Source organism: Fundulus heteroclitus, chromosome 4, assembly GCF_011125445.2.
Source record: "Fundulus heteroclitus isolate FHET01 chromosome 4, MU-UCD_Fhet_4.1, whole genome shotgun sequence".
NCBI classification, from domain to species: domain Eukaryota; kingdom Metazoa; phylum Chordata; class Actinopteri; order Cyprinodontiformes; family Fundulidae; genus Fundulus; species Fundulus heteroclitus.
In genome coordinates this window covers 40235212-40254022 of record NC_046364.1, presented here as the reverse complement: position 1 = coordinate 40254022, position 18811 = coordinate 40235212, and the positions used below count along the sequence as shown (strand labels likewise).

The 18811-nt window shown below is 36.9% G+C and overlaps 1 protein-coding gene across 4 annotated transcripts in view; it reads right to left on the bottom strand.

Annotated features, from left to right (window-relative positions):
- Positions 1 to 18811, bottom strand: part of urb2 (URB2 ribosome biogenesis homolog) — a 46426-nt gene that overhangs the window by 13275 nt on the left and 14340 nt on the right. For all 4 annotated transcript variants that reach the window (XM_036136560.1, XM_036136561.1, XM_036136562.1 and 1 more), the window contains exon 9: positions 18428 to 18670. In XM_036136560.1, the coding sequence (XP_035992453.1) occupies positions 18428 to 18670 (243 nt within the window). The remainder of the gene's footprint in view (positions 1 to 18427; positions 18671 to 18811) is intronic.

The window sequence follows — 18811 nt, the reverse complement described above, 5'->3', positions numbered from 1 at the left end:
AGTTACACCTGTACATTACATTCTGGAGTTTTTCTTTTTTAGAATAGAATAGATTTTATTCTATTTATATAAAACAGATCCTACTAGTGTACTGCAGGGACAATGTTAAACTAGGGTTTTTTTAGTCGACAAATGATAATATAATGATAATGACACATTTATCAAATAAGGTACACATCTAGTTTAAAGTAAGGTATGATAAATACTACCTTTTTCATATCATTCAGACACAGTTTTAACACAATAGAAATAGCTGTACCGTCCCAAAGTGGGGAGATTCAGGTGACAGCTGACTTTAGACAATACTGATTAAAATGGAACAAAGCTCAATTTAAAGTTAAGTTAGTACAGCAAAGGAAAAAGAAAACAAACTGCAATTATTAATACATAAGGCCTAGTCAGATAACAATTGAAAAATAAAAACAAGTTCATTTGCAGAATAATGTAATATTTTAAACATATTTTGTTACACAAATTAACAAAAACTGCAAAGACTTTCTCCACAGAACAGAACCAAAACCAAACTTTGCTCTCAATATATTGCTCTGATAAGACTCTGCAGGTTTTTCACTGGAACCTGCTCATTCTGCTCCACTTTGTCGCCTCCATCTTTAAACTAAAAAACTAGATGCTTTGATTTCGCCTCTCCCCCATGGTTCATTTTATAGAACTCAGGGTTTCCCCAGAACTTGGGCTAATCTTTGCAGTAGGTGTTTTGGTGGGTTGAGGGGTGTTTGCGGTTAACTGTGCCGGCGGGGATTTTTACCAAAATATTGATTTTCATCATTAAAAACAGCAGAACAGTATAGCGTTGTACCAGACAAGTAAAAGTTAGGTAACCAAAGTAAGAAGAACATGATTTTTAATTGTGATGGCAGAAATATCCACTCAGTAGCTTTTGGTTTTACGGTTATAAACATTGATCCATTATTTGGTGGCTATAAAGGCTGCTGATCATCAGGCGGCTGCAAGCAGCAACAGAAATCCATGCAGGGTACAGGCCGGCCTGCAGCACAGTAAAAATGCAGAGGTTGCTGTCAGCAATACCTGTTGGCGTGTAATCCGTAGAGCCAACATTTGTACTGCCGATTTTTTTTTTTTTTTTCTTCACACAAACCACGGTCTGTTTGTACTAACAGACCGATCTAGACTTAGGTTAAATCAGTCGGTTTGGAAGTGGCTTTTTTCTTGTTGAATAATGCCAGTAATTGTCTAAACTTTCTCTTTTATTTGACAAAATTGCTGACAAGCACAAAATTGTTGGATTTTGTTTGGAAATCAGTGGCAACCGCAGAACAACAGACTCTCTAACAGCCAAACCAGTGCTACAAATCCTCTAAAGCTACATGAGGTGAACCCTGAACTAAGGGGGGAATTTTGTGGTGGATAGATGCTAAACTTTCTTCAGTGATATTTTTCATTTAGTTTCCAAACACACCTAGAACCAGCACCATTGGTTAAAAAATGTAGTTGAACCTGCGGAGAGGTTTAGCCTGTATAAGTTTTGACCCTGTCTAGAGCGGCAAACCCCCACAATGAATTCACAGCTTTTCACCAAATTGCTTGTCTTAATTTTTTTTCTTCCAAAATTCATCTCCACGATCAGTGTATGTAAACTTCTGACTGGAAAATACCAGGATATGTTGTCCCTGTATAGGTGAAACCAAACCGTAACAACTATTTAAAAATATGTAAACAGTTTTAATTGACTAATTAACTCTTCTACTCCTATTTTGCAAAATCAACACTTACACCCTTTTGGGTCCTTTTTATTTTTACGTTATTTGTTGTTATTTCAACTTTACGTTCTCTCTGTTTTGTTTTTTCTCTTCATAGTAGGTACATCTACCCTGGTATTCTGTTTAGCTGTGACGCCATTACCGTCTTTAACGTAGAAACTATTTGTGGATCAGTGTTTCTGTGATGCTTTTGTATCTCTGCTTATGCCATATTGATAGTGTTAGTAAAATTGTATTGTATGTAGTAGTGCTTTCTTATTTTATTTTTTATTTTTTTTACTTTCCAGATATTGTATTATCTGTCCACTCTGAAAAATAAGTCCATAATTAGCATTAAGAACACAAAATACAATACGAGTGTGGATAGTAACTATATTTGACGCCCTAAGATGTGTGTGTGTGTCACTTTATGGCAAATATGCCATAAAAACCCACCAGTTATTACTCCTTTGGGGGTTCTCTTGTAGAAAAATAGTTTATTGCTAGTTTTTGAATCTGTCTTTGGTAAAGAGGATGGATAGTATGAAGTTTATCAGGTGTCTAATTTCAATGGTTAAAAACATGCTGCTTTGTTTACGAGCAACGTTTACGATTGTCACTCAAGTTATTTATTTTATAGTTAACTGTTTGCATTTGGAGGACCTAGTTGCATGAGACTATGTGCTAAAATTCTAAAGGATTGTTCATTTGAAACTGAGATCAGAATTGAGTCACATAATGAATCTGGTATAGTGAGATTTTACAACAGTGACAAAAAACTATTTTACACATCTTTTTTATATAGCTTTTACTTTACGTGAAATTTTACATAAAATATAATCAATACATTATCAAATCTACAATTAAATTACTCAAAGAACTTTTTTGTCACAGAAACATTGCTTACAGTAATCAGTTACATAGAAAAAATCTATGCTACTGGAGCGCAGTGTTTGTTTATCTGTGTGAGCTTTAATTGATGTTTAATTAACTGAGGTGTGTTAGAAAACCAGAGAGCAAAAGTTCTGACATCAAGTCAGAACCTGACGGTGCACTGGAAAGTTTTCACACCCCATCCACACGTTGGTTACTGGTCAGACCTTTTTATCTATCGCTATCACTCAAACACAACGTCTCGTTGTTCCTTATTTGGCACAAAGGCAGTTTTTTCTTGTAAAAAGACAAGAAAAGGTACACATTTTAAATCCCATGAAAAATTTGCTGAGAGCGGAATAAAGGTAGAATGCAAAGTAATAAATATACAGAAAAAGATGTGTTCACAAGAAATCTAATGACAGTGGATAACATATTAGGTAATGAGGAAAAAGGGGAAAATATGCTTGTAAGGTTACCAATATTACCCAGACATTCAAGACGGTCTTAACTATGAAATTAAAAGCTCACCTTTATGTGAGAGGATTATTTCCTGTTTCTGCTTTTCTGTTTTGGCTATATTTTTTTTTTTTCAAAAACTGAAACAAAATGTATAAGATCTGACAAATGAGCTGCATGTATCCAGAAGCTTTTTAAATTATTGTATTTATTAAGGGGTATAAAGCTATCCAAACCAGCCTATTATGAAAAAGTAATTGAATGAATAGATGTTATTATTCACATTTTTTGTAAGCTGAGGCTAATTTTAATACTCACGCCAAGGTCTATTTAATGTCAGACCTGTAGCCCAAAGAATTCAGTTAAATAGATTCAGGCTACAATTTCTCAGAAGGCTACATATTATGCCTGGATCTAAATAAATTCAAAAGCAGAATTTGACATTTATCATCGGCATCTATCTGTCTGATGAGGGTATCGTGCTATTTTATCCTTTCTCTTCAGACACCCAGTGACCAGGACAATATTATTTCCAAAAGTACACAAACAGCTCATCCAGGAGCCCGCAAAAGAACACAGAACATCTTAGGCACTGCACCTGACTTGTTTCAGTTAAGTTCATTAAAACTAGATTTATTGTTAATTTTTGGAAGGTGTGCATCCTGGTAGGTTTCACGTAAAACTAACAATTCAGAAAAATAACTATATACTCAATCAAATCAGGTGGTGGACTGAGGCCAACTTGCCATGGGAGATCCTACCAGGAGTAAGAATCTCTGGAAAACGTAGTTCTCAGAATCATAGCAGATTCAAGAGAGGGGGTGATACATGGTGGATATTTGACATACTCACTAATTATTAAATTCATAATGAAAACTATATTTTGTTTCTTTTATTCTGCAAGTTTGCCCTTACTCCAGAGCCTTAAATTAATTATGTTGTACCTCTGTGTCGGAATCTTTACATTTACATTTGACTTTGCAGTTGTGGTACTTGAATTTCTCTGTGAGGCAGAATAAAGCCTATTTCAACTCTATTCCCTCCTATTTTTCTTGTATTTCATGTTTCAATCCTCGTAAAAAGTATTTGTAGTTTTTTTTATGTTATTAATTACGATATGAAGACGGTTTTGAAATATTCTACTATCCAATACTCTGCTTTTTCATGATTGTAATGATTGGTAAAACTGCCAAAAGTAACATTTAAAATACCAGATTATGATTATCCATCATTTACTAAAGCAGAGATAGAAATCATTACTTTGCACAATTAATGGAGTTGAGGCTTTAATTAGCAACACAGTTCAATAACAGTCAATTTTAACCAGCTTTAGGATAAAAAGATGTTCGATATAGTGCAGCAGTTACTACAATTTCAAAGATTTGTCTCAGAAACATTGCTTACAGTAATCAATTACATAGAAAAAAATGTTAAAATGTGGCATTCGTTATTGTAGACCAGAATGTTTTTGGTCATTGGCATTAACAACTTGTTGGTATTTCTGGCTCTGTTCAAGTCTGGTTTTGCTTGTCTGTCTCACCCTCTGCTATTCATCCCTCACAATAAACCTTTAAAAGAAACATAACTCTGTTTCTCGCTAAATATCGGGTTCACCGGCATCAGTCATTACAATTTAAAAATTCCCCTCCATGTATGTGAGGACAAAATACTCTAAACTGAATTCTGAACTTGATAGAAACCAGTTTAATGAATTAAAAAGACACAGTTATATTATCAAGCTTATTTGAACCTATTAATAATTAGTCCACAGCATTCTGTATAACTTTTAAACGTCATAGAGAGGCTTTGTCTAGTCTCGTTTACAGGCATTACAATTGTCTAATTGAGAAATATATGTGCATGTGCATGTTTTTCAAGTAAAGCTGCCAGCATATTTCCAACGTTCCCTAACAGTAAGATGCAAAAGTGTAAGATGAATTTCACATGTGGGTCTAGGGAGAGTTCAGCATTCAAGTTTGTTGCCCAGTTTACAACTATAGACTTACTTGATTAACAACTGGAAACAAATCAGTGACCTATGTCAAAGTGAATATTTGGTGCATCTTCTTTTGTTTGCTTATGGATACACTTCTTTCATTTATTTTTATTGGTTTGAACAAATAAAGGAAAACAAAATATGTGATGGTGCTATAATGTTCATTTCTGTTTTGTTAGGAGATATCAGCCAGGCAGCTGCTTTGGTTTTAGTGAGGAAGTCGATCAGTTCAGTTTTATCAGGAAAGTGGTGAGGTTTAAACAGCATGTATGATTAAAGAAAATAAAATGGTAATGGCCCAAGTATTGACCTTTGGAAAACCCCTTAGGTTAATAAAGCTTCATGGAGAAGGACTCATTGTTTTTGTTTTTAATAGTGAAACATCTATGCGATAGGTAGGAAGAAAACCAGTGTGTTGCAGCTCCAGAAATACCAACAAGTTGTTAATGCCAATGACCAAAAACATTCTGGTCTACAATAACGAATGCCACATTTTAACATTTTTTTCTATGTAATTGATTACTGTAAGCAATGTTTCTGAGACAAATCTTTGAAATTGTAGTAACTGCTGCACTATATCGAACATCTTTTTATCCTAAAGCTGGTTAAAATTGACTGTTATTGAACTGTGTTGCTAATTAAAGCCTCAACTCCATTAATTGTGCAAAGTAATGATTTCTATCTCTGCTTTAGTAAATGATGGATAATCATAATCTGGTATTTTAAATGTTACTTTTGGCAGTTTTACCAATCATTACAATCATGAAAAAGCAGAGTATTGGATAGTAGAATATTTCAAAACCGTCTTCATATCGTAATTAATAACATAAAAAAAACTACAAATACTTTTTACGAGGATTGAAACATGAAATACATGAAAAATAGGAGGGAATAGAGTTGAAATAGGCTTTATTCTGCCTCACAGAGAAATTCAAGTATCGCAACTGCAAAGTCAAATGTAAATGTAAAGATTCCGACACAGAGGTACAACATAATTAATTTAAGGCTCTGGAGTAAGGGCAAACTTGCAGAATAAAAGAAACAAAATATAGTTTTCATTATGAATTTAATAATTAGTGAGTATGTCAAATATCCACCATGTATCACCCCCTCTCTTGAATCTGCTATGATTCTGAGAACTACGTTTTCCAGAGATTCTTACTCCTGGTAGGATCTCCCATGGCAAGTTGGCCTCAGTCCACCACCTGATTTGATTGAGTATATAGTTATTTTTCTGAATTGTTAGTTTTACGTGAAACCTACCAGGATGCACACCTTCCAAAAATTAACAATAAATCTAGTTTTAATGAACTTAACTGAAACAAGTCAGGTGCAGTGCCTAAGATGTTCTGTGTTCTTTTGCGGGCTCCTGGATGAGCTGTTTGTGTACTTTTGGAAATAATATTGTCCTGGTCACTGGGTGTCTGAAGAGAAAGGATAAAATAGCACGATACCCTCATCAGACAGATAGATGCCGATGATAAATGTCAAATTCTGCTTTTGAATTTATTTAGATCCAGGCATAATATGTAGCCTTCTGAGAAATTGTAGCCTGAATCTATTTAACTGAATTCTTTGGGCTACAGGTCTGACATTAAATAGACCTTGGCGTGAGTATTAAAATTAGCCTCAGCTTACAAAAAATGTGAATAATAACATCTATTCATTCAATTACTTTTTCATAATAGGCTGGTTTGGATAGCTTTATACCCCTTAATAAATACAATAATTTAAAAAGCTTCTGGATACATGCAGCTCATTTGTCAGATCTTATACATTTTGTTTCAGTTTTTGAAAAAAAAAATATAGCCAAAACAGAAAAGCAGAAACAGGAAATAATCCTCTCACATAAAGGTGAGCTTTTAATTTCATAGTTAAGACCGTCTTGAATGTCTGGGTAATATTGGTAACCTTACAAGCATATTTTCCCCTTTTTCCTCATTACCTAATATGTTATCCACTGTCATTAGATTTCTTGTGAACACATCTTTTTCTGTATATTTATTACTTTGCATTCTACCTTTATTCCGCTCTCAGCAAATTTTTCATGGGATTTAAAATGTGTACCTTTTCTTGTCTTTTTACAAGAAAAAACTGCCTTTGTGCCAAATAAGGAACAACGAGACGTTGTGTTTGAGTGATAGCGATAGATAAAAAGGTCTGACCAGTAACCAACGTGTGGATGGGGTGTGAAAACTTTCCAGTGCACCGTCAGGTTCTGACTTGATGTCAGAACTTTTGCTCTCTGGTTTTCTAACACACCTCAGTTAATTAAACATCAATTAAAGCTCACACAGATAAACAAACACTGCGCTCCAGTAGCATAGATTTTTTCTATGTAACTGATTACTGTAAGCAATGTTTCTGTGACAAAAAAGTTCTTTGAGTAATTTAATTGTAGATTTGATAATGTATTGATTATATTTTATGTAAAATTTCACGTAAAGTAAAAGCTATATAAAAAAGATGTGTAAAATAGTTTTTTGTCACTGTTGTAAAATCTCACTATACCAGATTCATTATGTGACTCAATTCTGATCTCAGTTTCAAATGAACAATCCTTTAGAATTTTAGCACATAGTCTCATGCAACTAGGTCCTCCAAATGCAAACAGTTAACTATAAAATAAATAACTTGAGTGACAATCGTAAACGTTGCTCGTAAACAAAGCAGCATGTTTTTAACCATTGAAATTAGACACCTGATAAACTTCATACTATCCATCCTCTTTACCAAAGACAGATTCAAAAACTAGCAATAAACTATTTTTCTACAAGAGAACCCCCAAAGGAGTAATAACTGGTGGGTTTTTATGGCATATTTGCCATAAAGTGACACACACACACATCTTAGGGCGTCAAATATAGTTACTATCCACACTCGTATTGTATTTTGTGTTCTTAATGCTAATTATGGACTTATTTTTCAGAGTGGACAGATAATACAATATCTGGAAAGTAAAAAAAATAAAAAATAAAATAAGAAAGCACTACTACATACAATACAATTTTACTAACACTATCAATATGGCATAAGCAGAGATACAAAAGCATCACAGAAACACTGATCCACAAATAGTTTCTACGTTAAAGACGGTAATGGCGTCACAGCTAAACAGAATACCAGGGTAGATGTACCTACTATGAAGAGAAAAAACAAAACAGAGAGAACGTAAAGTTGAAATAACAACAAATAACGTAAAAATAAAAAGGACCCAAAAGGGTGTAAGTGTTGATTTTGCAAAATAGGAGTAGAAGAGTTAATTAGTCAATTAAAACTGTTTACATATTTTTAAATAGTTGTTACGGTTTGGTTTCACCTATACAGGGACAACATATCCTGGTATTTTCCAGTCAGAAGTTTACATACACTGATCGTGGAGATGAATTTTGGAAGAAAAAAAATTAAGACAAGCAATTTGGTGAAAAGCTGTGAATTCATTGTGGGGGTTTGCCGCTCTAGACAGGGTCAAAACTTATACAGGCTAAACCTCTCCGCAGGTTCAACTACATTTTTTAACCAATGGTGCTGGTTCTAGGTGTGTTTGGAAACTAAATGAAAAATATCACTGAAGAAAGTTTAGCATCTATCCACCACAAAATTCCCCCCTTAGTTCAGGGTTCACCTCATGTAGCTTTAGAGGATTTGTAGCACTGGTTTGGCTGTTAGAGAGTCTGTTGTTCTGCGGTTGCCACTGATTTCCAAACAAAATCCAACAATTTTGTGCTTGTCAGCAATTTTGTCAAATAAAAGAGAAAGTTTAGACAATTACTGGCATTATTCAACAAGAAAAAAGCCACTTCCAAACCGACTGATTTAACCTAAGTCTAGATCGGTCTGTTAGTACAAACAGACCGTGGTTTGTGTGAAGAAAAAAAAAAAAAAATCGGCAGTACAAATGTTGGCTCTACGGATTACACGCCAACAGGTATTGCTGACAGCAACCTCTGCATTTTTACTGTGCTGCAGGCCGGCCTGTACCCTGCATGGATTTCTGTTGCTGCTTGCAGCCGCCTGATGATCAGCAGCCTTTATAGCCACCAAATAATGGATCAATGTTTATAACCGTAAAACCAAAAGCTACTGAGTGGATATTTCTGCCATCACAATTAAAAATCATGTTCTTCTTACTTTGGTTACCTAACTTTTACTTGTCTGGTACAACGCTATACTGTTCTGCTGTTTTTAATGATGAAAATCAATATTTTGGTAAAAATCCCCGCCGGCACAGTTAACCGCAAACACCCCTCAACCCACCAAAACACCTACTGCAAAGATTAGCCCAAGTTCTGGGGAAACCCTGAGTTCTATAAAATGAACCATGGGGGAGAGGCGAAATCAAAGCATCTAGTTTTTTAGTTTAAAGATGGAGGCGACAAAGTGGAGCAGAATGAGCAGGTTCCAGTGAAAAACCTGCAGAGTCTTATCAGAGCAATATATTGAGAGCAAAGTTTGGTTTTGGTTCTGTTCTGTGGAGAAAGTCTTTGCAGTTTTTGTTAATTTGTGTAACAAAATATGTTTAAAATATTACATTATTCTGCAAATGAACTTGTTTTTATTTTTCAATTGTTATCTGACTAGGCCTTATGTATTAATAATTGCAGTTTGTTTTCTTTTTCCTTTGCTGTACTAACTTAACTTTAAATTGAGCTTTGTTCCATTTTAATCAGTATTGTCTAAAGTCAGCTGTCACCTGAATCTCCCCACTTTGGGACGGTACAGCTATTTCTATTGTGTTAAAACTGTGTCTGAATGATATGAAAAAGGTAGTATTTATCATACCTTACTTTAAACTAGATGTGTACCTTATTTGATAAATGTGTCATTATCATTATATTATCATTTGTCGACTAAAAAAACCCTAGTTTAACATTGTCCCTGCAGTACACTAGTAGGATCTGTTTTATATAAATAGAATAAAATCTATTCTATTCTAAAAAAGAAAAACTCCAGAATGTAATGTACAGGTGTAACTTGATACTTTTTTGTGACTATTTTCACTACAGATGCATTTGCACTGCATTTGCAAGTCCACCAGAAAGGGCTGAACTTTTAACATTTTGATCCTAGAACTTTTTTAGTTGAAGATTTAGCCTTTTTATTCAGAGTGAAATATTCACCGATTTAGCTTTTTTTTCATTTCTATTACTCATAGAATTAGCTTAAGTAATTATGTTAAGAATCAGCAGAATTTGTACATTTTTAACAATTACACAATTAATTGTCTGAACAATCATTAGTTTATAAGAGCCATAGTTAGGACATGTACAGGTGACAGGACAAATATTAGTACAATCTGTAGAGAGATGGCTGCCTTCAGAGTTGGTAAAAAACAAAAACAACAACTATATTTTAACTAAGAGAGTTGTAGGATAAGAAAGGCGTGACTTCTACCAGTGTAATGACTTTTACTGACCGTTTTGATTTTTACTGAGCTGCGGTGGTCAGTGGCTTATTGAGATAAGGGGGGAGGTTTCCTGTTCGGCTCCCTAGTTAACCAGGAAGTATGATGTCTACGCTGACCAGTCAGTCTGTTGATTAAGATAACAGAGAGGCTCGGTGTTTTTGTTTATTAACTAACAATGAAAGGATGTCATGCTTGTTGAAAGTGACGGTTTTGCTGTTAGATGTATGAAATGATAAGATAATGCCCTGCACGAATTTGCTGACTGCAAGTCAGCAAAGATCGATATTGTCCCCCTTCCTGCAGTGCCACACGTGTTTGACACAACTCCTCCCCTCCTTAACAGATCTCGTGAAACTTGGGGTCGTGATCAGTAAGAGAGTGAGCGGCTGCACTATTAAGACGCTTTATGTTGTCCCGCCAAACTGAATTAATCTTTATATCAGGATTAAAGATTAAGGATCCTCTATTTCACCGTATAGAGATGCGGGACGGAGGTTTTTTCACGTAGGATTCGTATTCAGCAAAGCTTACGTAGAGTCTTGCGGTTTAGCGGCTGAGCGGTTGAAGGAGACGGTGGTGGAGTAGGTTCGCTATCCAGCCCATAGACCGTCAAACCGTTGCCCGCGTAGTTCCTCATGGTTTCAGATGTTAGAAGTCTGGTCAGTGAAGTTGCATGGATATTCCGATCGGTCTGCCCGGTTGTTTTTTTATACTGAGAAGGGGTGTGGTTAACGTTGAAGGGGGGGCGGTATCGGGTGTTGTGAGGAGGGCGGGTCTAAAAAGCTACCACTTTCTTGATCACCCAAAACATCTCTCCAGTTGCAACAGTTGCAGAACAGCGTTGACATCCGGTCTGCTATCATCTTGTCACGCCATGCGTCAAGCAGAAAAATAACCGGAGTTGTTTTATCTTGAGCCTGTCTTGGAGTTGCGCGGAAGAAACCATCGACCGGTAAGCCCCGCCTTTGATTGCCATGTTGGTGAGAAGATCCTATTTGTTGAATCTGTGTCAGTTTTGAATTCCTAGAGTGGGGGAGGGGACCGGAAATGGGGGAGGGGTACGGATGAGAAATAGGATATTTGTGCAAAATTGAATGAAGAACAAGAAACAGCAGTAAGCACCAAAAACTTAAATCATTTTTCATTTTTACAATGCTTAATTTTATACTGAGCCTTGATGGTAACAAAAAAGTTATAATAAAGGGGAAATAAACATTTCACACATAAATGTCTTTTGACATGTTTCGGAGGAGTCAACGTGCATGCATTCAGTTAGGTGGGAAGGGGGCCTTATATATACATTATTGATAATACAGGCATTGTGTTTGTCCGCGTGATGGGGATTTTTAGGATACGTAAAGGCGTGAAATACAACATCCTGTCGATTTTTTTTTTGTGACAGGGTGTCCTATTTATAAATACTAAGCATGACAGCGCGAGGGTTGTAGAGAAAGACACAGTTTTTGTGTTGAGGGGTCAGATGATTGAGAGAAAGCGAGATCTCCCCCCTTGTGTCTCCTCCCGCGCGGCGCTTCGAACAGGTTGAGTATTATTTTAACTGCTTACTGACCGAGTGAACTTATGACCCTCAAACTGACAGGGACCTGTAGAGTGTATGGACTTATTATGTTGTAAGCTGCAACTGGTAAGCGATCAGTAACGCTTGCTGTTTACAGGGAGAGCTGAGGGGTTGCATCGCAGGATTCTGGGCTGAGCGAGAACCCTGAGCTTTTTATTTACAGATTCCGGATGGGGAAGCTTATTTATATAGTTTTATTTTTTAATCTTTATTTTGAAACTTTAAGTATTCAGAGTCTGACTGCTTTTACGGCTGAAACAAAGACTGATTTCCTCCCACCTTAAAGATTGGGTGCGCGTAACGGAATTAAATAATTCAAAATAATTATAATAATACTAATAAAAAGATTGGGTATGTATACCGGAGTTAAATAATTATAAATAACTTTAAATGATTACAATAATACTACTAAATAAGGTTGGGTATGCGTAACAGAATTAAATAATTACTATAATATCAATGATAGTAGTAATAATATTATTAATGATATGAATATAAATGAAAATAATAATAATACAATTAATAAAGGAATAATTAATTTAATAATGATTAAGGGTGTCACATGAGGGGTCACGTGGTGGGGTCATATGGAGGTCACGGTAGGGGTCAATGATACGGTGTCACATGAGGGTCACGAGCAGGGTCACGTGAGGATCATGTGATCACCTAAAAGGTCAATTAAAAAATAAGCCCCGCCCCTTTTTAATCGCCCCGCCCACTTTTAATCCATCAAAATCGGATTAAAAAGTGACAGAAGGTGTCTCCTATTGTCTCTTCTGTCTATGCATAGTGCACGAGACACTGGAGAAGACGGCCCCACATCACGTCAGACCTGACGGACGGACAGGGGAGGGGGACACAATAGCGCACGGTGTGCTCTGCTACTATTTGTAAAGACTGCGAACATCAGGACGTGCGGTGCTACGACAGCAGGACTGCCCCGATTGGATAACTTGAACAATAAAACGCCACAAGTGAGCAGACTTGGTGTGTTTCACCACTTAAACGGCCAGAGTTGAACTGCAGGACTGCAGTCCCACAGATGTGTGAGACATATACGCTTCACCAACCTAAACACGGCCATCTAATCCTGTCCAATCACAGTACAGTTGTCAGACCCCCCCCATGAGAAAAAAGTTCTGCCCAGATGTGTCATGAACATGCAGTGAGACCCTTCAAGAATCGACTGGGAGAACAAAATGACGTCATTAGCTGTGGGAGTGAGAAGAAATGTTTCTCGTGGAGTATGTAGCGGCCTTGAAGTGTTCAGAGACGTACTCTCTGACTCCATTTAGCTGAGTTTCAGCAAATTGATTGGATGGTGTTTTGTAAAAGAGATGGACAATGATCCAAAACATAAAACCAAAGCAACCCAGCAATTTTAAAGCCACAAAGGGATATGTTCTTGAACGGCAAGGTCAGTCACCTGATCTTAAGCACTTTGCATTGTCTTTGTACTGAAATGTGCAATGCAAATAAATATGCCTTGCATTCCTTAACCCACCTGATCTTCAGAATGCATTTCACTCGTTAAAGACCAAGATTCAGACAGAAAGACCTAAAAACAAAAAGCCAATGAAAACTGCTGCATTAACGGTTTTGCAGGCCATTTAAAAAGGAGGAAACCTGGTGATGTCCCTGAGTTCAAGACTTAGAGCTGTCATTGCAAGCAAGAGGTTTAAACATTTATATTCAGTTATTTGATTTGTAGAATTTCTTTTGAGCCCCTGAAATGAAGGGACTTTGTTAAAAGAATGGTTTAGTTCCTCACATTTTTATGCCATCTTTTTGCTCTACCCACTCAATTAAAACTGCAAGTCTGCCCTTTAATTGCATCTGAGCTGGGTTTTTTTTTTACAATTCATTGTGGTAATGAACAGAACCACATAAAAACAAAAAGGTAGTCTGTCCAGACATTTATGGGACCAGATTGTATATTAATTTAAATGGGAAATCCATTTCTTTAGCTCTTAAATGCATTTTGTTGTGTTCTTGGGAGAAAAGTTGAATTTGGTATTTCCAGGAACTGCGTAGACATATTCAAAAAGGAGCACTAAGCAAAATTTAATTAGTTTAGAAAGAAAGAACTAAATACTAGTTTACTGAAAAATTAAAAGATATTTTTAAATGGAATATGGTATGACGTAGCACACCATCTCTCTGTGTTGTTCTCCAGTCTCCCATTTATAAGCCGGGCAAGCCATGCGTGCGTGTACGTGCATGTGAACAGCTGCCACTCAGGACTTAGACAAGATGGCGGAGAGCACGCACAGTGGATCAAAACATTCTAACATTAGAAAGTTATGAGTTACTTCTTCACTAGACATGTTCCTCTGAAAGGTGATGCTGTTTTGCCGTTTTTATCCTTTGCAAATGTGCATACGAGGCAAAATTGATGAGAAGGGGAGGAGCAATAGGGGCCGGGTGGCAGCAGGAGTGGAGGTAGAGAAAGGTGTGGCTTGATACACATTTGTTTTAGTTTATGGACAGTGCTCAAGCCACACCTAGGTGAAAAATTACTTTTTGCTCATTTACTTTTTTTTTTAACAATTACATCACAGTATTTACTGCTGAGCTGCTAAACAAGGTCATGGATCTCCTTGCTGTGATTTTACAGTCTAAGCCGAAGGATGCAGAAGCTACTTGTGGATAAGTTCATTACACCGTCACCCAGCATGCTACAAAAATGTCAAAACGGCATGGAGTGGAAGGCCCTGTGACCTGCAGAGGTGTGAAGTGCCTCCTTCCCATTTAAAGAGACAGCCCCAAAACCAGTCCCTAAAAAGAGGGTAAATTAACGAGGAATTCAGACCAAAGCATTGCAGTTCCACTTTATATAGACCACAGTTGAATGATTTAAATGGGAAAAGGAAGGCATTATATGCCCCTTTAAAAATCTTGATGTAATAACTGTCTTGTTTTTGCTTAAAATACTAAAAAAAAAAATCTCAATTACCAACATCTGAAAAAAGACTCTCTTTAAGGAAGATGCTCAGCACTGTTTCCTGGCAACACTTTCATTAATGTTTGGTGGAAAGCTTACAGCTGTGGAAACTCACTTCTTGCGGTGTGCAGCAGTACAATGGCCTCTGTGTGCCGTCTTGCTAATCTTCATCACGGAGGACAGATGCCTGCAGAGGTCTGCACTACCTACAGCACATCTCCATCTGGATGAGCTCTCCACATCAAATTAACGAGTTATAAAAAAGATGCCATGTGAACTCATAGTGCAGCAAGCTCAGTTTATTAGCTAAATGTGCACTCTTGTCTTGAACAGCAAGTAGCATTAGAGAATATGTGGCGTTTCTGTTGTGAGCAACATCTCACCGACTGGTTGTCCACCAATAATGTATGTGATCTGCTGAGGCAGATCCAATTGTATCACAGGCCATATCCAACCTTTGGGCCTTTGGCTGCTTTGCTTACAGCCTGAAATTAGTTGCCCAACAGTAGGGGTGGGTAAAAATATGCTTTCATCAATGACTTACAGTCAATATTGATTCAGAAAAATCCTCAATCGATTAATTCCCCTGGCTACTGTGTTCATGCGTGACAGTTTTGAGTAAGCCACATTGTACGGGACGAATATCGCGCAGGGCAAATGTTAATAAACTCTGTATTACCACAGCCGTGTTATTACAGTGGTGGACTGGGACTGCCGGGGACATCTCTGGTGGTTCACAGCCCGCAGAGGTCCTGTTGCGCTCTGCCACGCAGTCACACAACACGCTCTGAGGTGCCACGGTGCCTCAAATGGCTTCTCTTCTCCACTGCTCCTCCGCGGAGTGGACCTGTTAACTCATGAACGAGCGCTACAGAGCCAACCGGCAGACTGTAAAACTTGTCCCATAAAGGCTGGCCAACGAAAATAAAAACCTTCGGTGGCGCTAATAACTCAGCAGTGACAGATCGAAAAGCCTCTTCCCTACTAAACAGTTTGTTCCTCGCATTTAACAGAGAGATGCCCAGCGGTGGGGCTCCAGCTTGAGTATTAACCTGTTAAATAAGTGACGCTATGAGCAACATGAAAAATGTCAGAATTAGCCGTGAAGTGGTGCTGACGCTGAAAAGTTCAGAGAAAAACACTTATGGAAACCCTCCAGGAAAGTGCAGCGACACAATTAACCATTTCTGGCTTCCAATAAAGATAAACTTAAGCTAAAAATGCTGGAGAGATAAGATTATAGGAGTTACAGATGTTACTCAGAGTGAACAATTTAGGTTTATAAATAGAGTAGCTTTCTAAGTTCTTTATTTTGCCAGGTTATTTTGTTTTACGCAAAGAAATGTGGCTTTGTAGTTTACTCTATAGTCTATATATTGTATGTTGTTGTTTTGTATTATATTGACCATCTGAGAATAAAAATCATCACATTAGCACTGTAACTGATATATATATGTTTTTCATTAAAATTTACACCCAGCAGCTGAAAGTTGCGCCACTTCCCAGGCCACTTTTCTCCCCAGCCCAGCACTGAGTACTGTAATACTTTTTTTACCTTTTGCTCTCCATATTCATCAGAAATATTAGTGCACTAGTGGTTCGTTTTCAGATGTGTTACTGTTCCAAAATGATGAGAATTATCCTTGTTTCTAAGAGAAAAGGACAATAATCTAGGTTTGCATGAACTTTACTTCAAATACAGTACAGTCATGTAGGGCTGGGCGATAAATCTATTTAATTCATTCATTCCAGCTTATTATTTTTTAAGAGTACATTTTTGGAAAATCCGAATTTTATTTTGCTAATGCACTTATTGCGCTTCCATGTTTTTCCAAGACATATAATCAATGCTGATTATATGTTTTGTAAAATATATTTTTATCATAATACAAGACACCTTCCTTTTTTAAGTTAGTTTGAAGTTACACAAGTGAAGTGAAGCCTGTTCTTAGCTCACTGTGTAGTACCACTAGTAGCAAACATTTTGTTATACTTTCATTGTTTACAATAGCAGGGCCGCCATCTTGTTTTACAAGCATGTTTCACAGCTTTATTTAGTTGCACTCTGAATTCAGGTCAACTCCCAGACAAAATGCTTGACATAAAAGTACGTTTTTTAAATAATTTCTTCAATTTCATTTTGTGAAACGGAAAGAGGGAGAAAAATTCGATTAGTGTAATCATAAAATCTGAGATTTTATTTTAAAGCCATAAACAAACGTTGGTGGGCACTCCCCAATTCAAGGCTCCTCAAGAGGATTTAGCCTCTGAGATCAGACTAAGATATACAGACAAATACTTATATCAGAATTTTATTGGTAAGGGAATCTGTCTTCAACAAGAACGATCATGTCCCACTGATTACTGAACATAGAGCTCCACAGCGACATCTGGAGGGACCGGGCCACCAGATGCAGAAACGCCACAGGCCATTTAGCCCAGTCCTACTGTCATGTTTCCACTTTTGCACTCTATATTGATATTTAATTGCTCAAAAACATAAATACATGTGCTAGTATACTATGACTATAGAAAATAAATCAATATTGTATAGGGCTGAACAATTAATCGCATTTTCAATATAATCGCGATTTAAAAATAAACACAATTTCCAAATCGCAGAGTCTGCAATTTTTGGCTATGTAACAATTAGGGAATTAGACACGTCTATTAGGTGTTGGTAAAATGTTTAAAGTAGGTTTGCCTCCACATGGAAGGGAAGACAGTTGCAGCAGTGACATAATCTAATCATACATAGCATTAAGTACTGGTCAATCAGTTTAATACATAGACTTGCTTGTTGGTTGGACTTTATGTTCAACAAGGATTGATGTCCAAATCAACTAAAAGCTGTTCTCTTGAACAATATTCTGATTAATAGAAACATTAAAACTTCTTGTTTTAAATAGCCCTTGTTTACAAACATCTTTATTTAGAGGCCATTTTTGTTGCTTGTGGTTAATGCAGAGAAAAGTCTAAATTGCAATTTTGGTTGAAATATATCGTAGGCAGAACGCAATCATTACTGCTCTGAGTTTAGATGCAACTAATCTGCACAGCAAGGAAACAAATTGATTTGTTGTTTGTATATATTTAAAAAGACATGATGAATTAAACTGTAAAAAAAATTGCATTAAATCGCAATATTAAGAAAAAAAAAATTGCAATTAGATTATTTTCCAAAATCGTTCAGCCCTAATATCGTATCAAAATGCGACCTAAAGAATTGAAATTGAGTCAGATTGTGGGGTTCTTAACAATACCCCCTAACAGACATGCTACTGTAGATTTAAAAACAGCATTATCTAAATAAATAAAAGTTTATGGTGGCACTCCTTTAGTATCCACACCCAGAGCGCCCATTTTTTTGGGACTGGACATAATTCAAGGCAACAGCATTAGCCTTGCACCTGATTTTCTCTCTTAAAGTCACCAAACAAAGTGATTTTACCTGGGGATGACACTTGATGATGGCGAACAGCCCTTCGTGGACGGCCAGGAACGCAGATTGGTAAACGGTTGGACTCAGGTGGTCGAGGGGAAGCGACTGGAGCGCTCCAAGGACCTGAACCACATGTTGAGGGTTGGGAATCAGCCCCTCGCCTTGGCGCAACAGAGCCGTCAACGACGTCACGGTAGGAACGGTAAAAGGGAGGGTCAGAGAGAGATCCTGGCTGGACGTTCTCACCAAGAACTGCAACACAGAACGAGACAAGAACTGTGAGTGACAGGACAAGTGAATGCAGACAGATATTAAGTGATCTTCACTTCATTTATAAAGCTTTGAAGAATTGTGTGATGGATCAGCAACAGCTCAGCTTTTAAAATCATTAAA